At 53.4% G+C, this 4,417-nt stretch overlaps 1 protein-coding gene across 1 annotated transcript in view; it reads right to left on the bottom strand.

Moving 5' to 3' along the window:
- HSPG2 (heparan sulfate proteoglycan 2) overlaps positions 1-4,417 on the bottom strand; it is a 141,422-nt gene that overhangs the window by 111,061 nt on the left and 25,944 nt on the right. The window contains exon 3 of the mRNA XM_011934064.1: positions 683-820. Coding sequence (XP_011789454.1) covers positions 683-820 — 138 coding nt within the window. The remainder of the gene's footprint in view (positions 1-682; positions 821-4,417) is intronic.

Below are 4,417 nucleotides of genomic sequence, written 5' to 3'. Positions count from 1 at the left end.
AGCTCATCCCCAATGGCCACTGTCGCCCTGGTTACCCAAGATGAAGATTCAATTTCCCTTTCTACTAATAACAAAAACTATGATGGTAATATAACAATTACTGCCATTCCCCAGGTATTAATTGTGAACTGAATACCTCCCTCCCAGTGGCTTGCTGCCATTGCAAAGTAGGGATTAGCATTCTCTTCTTTCACATGAGGAAGCAGCCCCTTAGAAAGGTAAAGTGACTTGCCCAAGGTCATACAGCCCAGAACTGGCAGAGTTGGGGGTTGGAAGCCAAGCCCAGCTGCCCCAAAGACCCTAACCATCACACCAGGACTCCTGGGCAGGGTCTGAGCCCGGGAGAGGAGGGGAGCAGGATCTTCTGAGCTAGAAGGGGCTTGCTTGCCTCGTGTATTATTGCAGGGTCTGTTCATACAGCTGCCACCAAACCACAGGGCCTGTTATTATACCAGAGTTCACACTGCACCTAGATCCTGTGGGCCCTAAGACTGTCCCCAGGACCCCAGGTGCACAAGCAGCCTGTCAATATGTGACTCCAAGCCCCTGCTTCCCTGCCCCATGGGAATGTGGCAGCAGGCTGCCACATTAAAGCAGGGAACACTCGACTACCGACATACCTCGGGTGCAACCAGTAGGTTAAGGGGACTGGGAGGGCCCCCTCCTCTGCTCTCCCACTCACCCAGAGTAATCATTAACCAGGGCAGAGCCAGCGCGAAGAGCAGGCAGAAGCCTGGGCTGCGGCACCCCCAGCATCCGCTCCTCCCCACTGAGTGCCTCCTGGGGCCACTTCTGTAGCCTGGCTGCCCTGGTGAGGCCTCTGGCAGTGGAGAGGGAAAGCTTGGACCACCGGCTGTCCAGGAAGGCTCAACCTGCTATCCCAAGAGAAGGTCCCTGAGGGCACTGACAGAGCCTTCGGCCCCCTGCACTCACACCCCTTCCCATCTTGCTCCCCTCCCAACATTATGAAGATCCCGTAAGAAAACAGTGTTGGAGGAGAGGATGGATTCTGGGACTTAGGGCCTTCCCATAGCAGGGGTGAGGTGGCAGGTGGGGTTGCAGAGGGACACACAATAGAACCGAGATGCAGAGGTTTATCTAGGACCAAGTACCAGGGGCCCTCTCGAAGGAGGAAAAATAAAATCACAAAATAATAGCTCCTGTTATTTATCAACTGCCTATTCTGGCTATAGGCTATTTATACGATCTCTAACCTTCACCAAAACCCTGCAATGTAGGAATTGCCATTCCCACCTGACAGAGGAGGCTCAGAGAGGCGAACCCACCAGCCCAGGGTCACACAGCAATAAGTGATGAAGCTAGGACAGGTCTCAGGACTATGCCTCCTGCCCACGACACTGTCCCAAAGTACAACCTGCAGAATGAAACGGTGCAGAATTGATGGACGGGAGCTAACAGCCACAGCAAGGAGGCTCTGGGTTCTTTTCTGGGCTGTCTGAAGCCTTTCAGCTCCTTAGCCAGGGTCCTCCTGGTCTTTCTAAAACCAAGTGTCCTGGGCTTAGAAACCCAAACTACGAGAGGGCAGCGGAGGGAGCAGGAGAGAGGCCTGTTGCTAGAGAGGGCGCATCCCCCCCAATTTGAAGTACCAAGTAAAGGTGGCCCCTGGGGCTTCTAGTACCTGTCAGGGCACAAGGTGGTTCTTCTGGGAGATAAGGGGGAGGTGTAGGGGAAAGGAGGAAGCACCTGAAGCCAACGTGAGGTGGGGCCTCTTGGAGGAAGGTGGCCCTGCCTAAAACGCCCCTGCCTAGGAGGCCACAGTCCTCTCAGCTAGAGAATTCCCTTCAATTGCTCAGGTGAAACCAGAGGTGGGGCCCAGGCCGACTGAAAGCTTTGATCTTATCACACATTCCTGCCCCAGCCATCCCTGTCCCCCCTCCTCAACCCCTACCAGGGAGGTAGGAAACCAGACTGACTGAATTAACCCTTTCCTCCCATTTCCTCCCACGTCCTCAAGTGGAATCCAGGCTTGAGCTGATCTGTTTCCCCCATCCCACCCCCACCCCCACCCCAGGAGGTAGGGAGGGAAAAAAAGGGAGGAAAGTGAAAAGCAGGCACCCCAAGACTGCACCCCTCATTTAACCCACTCAATGCCAGGGAACCCCAAACCTGGGCTCTGTGGGCAGCTTCCATTTCTCCTAAATGAAAATAACCAGACACAGCCGGGCACAGTGGCTCACACCTGTAATCCCAGCACTTTGGGAGGCTGAGGCAGGTGGATCACCTGAGGTCAGAAGTTCGAGACCAGCCTGACTAACATTGGTGAAACCCCATCTCTACTAAAAATACAAACATTAGCCGGGCCTAATGGTGGGCGCCTGTCATCCCAGCTACTCGGGAGGCTGAGGCAGGAGAATCGCTTGAACCTGGGAGGTGGAGGTTGCAGGGAGCCTAGATTATGCCATTGCACTTCAGCCTGGGTGACAGAGCAAGACTACGTCTCAAAAAAATAAAATCAAATAACCAGACTCAACATAAATAGCCCTCGCTATTTTGCACATCCATGAGCTCATCTGAGACTCATAATAAAATCGGCCTGCTCTTCTCTCTCCTCCTGTGGGCCCTCCCCCTGCCCTCGCCCAGGGGAGCTGGCCCCCAGGTCCTCTCCTCCCACAGGCTCATTGCAAGGGAAACAGACTCACCAATGGGTGTGAGACCAAGTCACAAAGACTCAAGAGATCTCCCAGATCTTCCCTAGCCCAGAGCCTGGCACTTGGGAGCTGGGGTTATGCCTCCATCTCCCAGATGAGAAGTAGCTCAGAGAGCAGGGAATAGCCAGGCACAGAGGAAGGTGGAAGCTGCCTTCAGCGTTACCAGATCTACTGGAAGAAATTGGAGGCACGGTCCCTACTCTCTGGATGCCTTGGATCTTGTCAGAGAGGCAGGATTCATAAGCTGTAAGTGTCCAACACAACTAAAAGTCCAGACAATAGCAGGGTGTCAGGGGAAGGAATCAATGGCATCAATGAAGGAAGATACGGGATTGGTAATATGGTGGGCTCCTTGAGGTATCTACCACCCCAGGCTCCAGAGAACAGAACGCCACCAGCTCTCGGGGGTACTGAGCAGTTCTCTCCAAGAACTCAGGGTCCCTTTCTTCTGACTTGGAAGGTGGCCAACAAGCAAGAAAGGAGCCCATTTCATGAGTAGGAAAACTGAGGCCCAGGGAGGAGGGATGGTAGCTGGCTGGTGACCAAGTGAATGCCCAGGCCTTAACCTCTAGCCTCCCTGGTCTGACCAGCAATGAATGTCACCTCAGCTATCTTGGGGATTTCCTCTTATTCTTTCCCAACTTTAACAACTCCGGCAGCAGGCAAGTGTCTTCCTGCTCTTGCACATGCAACAACAATGCGGACAATGTGAGTCCAGGGACAATGGGGACAACTCCTGGACCCTTGCCACAATGCTTTCCTCCTCTACCAGCCAAATCAGACTTGCTCTTTAAGCCCCATTTCCTCTAGAAAGTCTTTCCAGATCACTCATGCCCAATCAATCTTTTCCTTCCCCCGACACTCTGCTATTGTCTGGACTTTGAGTTGTGTTGGGCACTTATAGCTTATGAGTCCTGCCTCTCCAACAAGATCCAAGGCATCCGGAGAGTGGGGACCGTGCCTCCAACTTCTTCCAGGAGGTCTGGTGATGCTGAAGGCAGCTTCCACCCTCCTCTGCGCCTGGCTATTCCCTGCTCTCTGAGCTACTTCTCATCTGGGAAATGCAGGCGTAACCCCAGCTGTACAGGGGGATTGATAATGCAGATAAAACAATAAGCGCAATTTCAGGCACACAGCAGGTCCTCAGGCAGCGCTAGCTGAATATGTGAACGAGTGAGTGGACAGAGGGATGGATGGAAGGATTCTTGAAGCTTCCACTGCACAGGGCTGTTGAAACAATATAATGTGGGACTTGGATGTAGATTCCACCTGGCAGCTGAGTCATATGCTTCTCTGTCTTGTATTTCACCCAAGCCCCCAGTATGAGGGACCAGGCCCCGCTCAGCAAAACTCACTGAACCCCCAACAGGGCAAAACCTGCAGGCCCCACAGGGAGCTTGGGACCTGACTGAGAAGAATCGGGGTTCCCAGGGGTCTCAATCAAAGGGAAGGCCACATCCATCTCTCTGGGGAACATTATCACTGGGTTGAAATGGAAGTCAAAGGGCAAAAAGGCACCCGAGTCTGTGAAGCTGGAACTGGCAAAGCCCACGTGGCAGATATGCAGCCCCCTATAACCCTTTGCCAAGGCCAGCCCTCCCAGAATTCCTCTCTCTGGACACAACACGCTGGACTCACTGGGGAAAACAATGACAACTTGGGAGTCTGACAACCTGGGCTCCATTCCCAGGTGTGGCATGTACTGGGTGGATGAAGGGCCAGCCATTCCCCCTAGTTTTTTGTTTTTT

Source organism: Colobus angolensis, unplaced genomic scaffold, assembly GCF_000951035.1.
Source record: "Colobus angolensis palliatus isolate OR3802 unplaced genomic scaffold, Cang.pa_1.0 Scaffold130, whole genome shotgun sequence".
Classification (NCBI taxonomy): domain Eukaryota; kingdom Metazoa; phylum Chordata; class Mammalia; order Primates; family Cercopithecidae; genus Colobus; species Colobus angolensis.
This window is presented reverse-complemented; position numbering and strand designations above follow the sequence as displayed.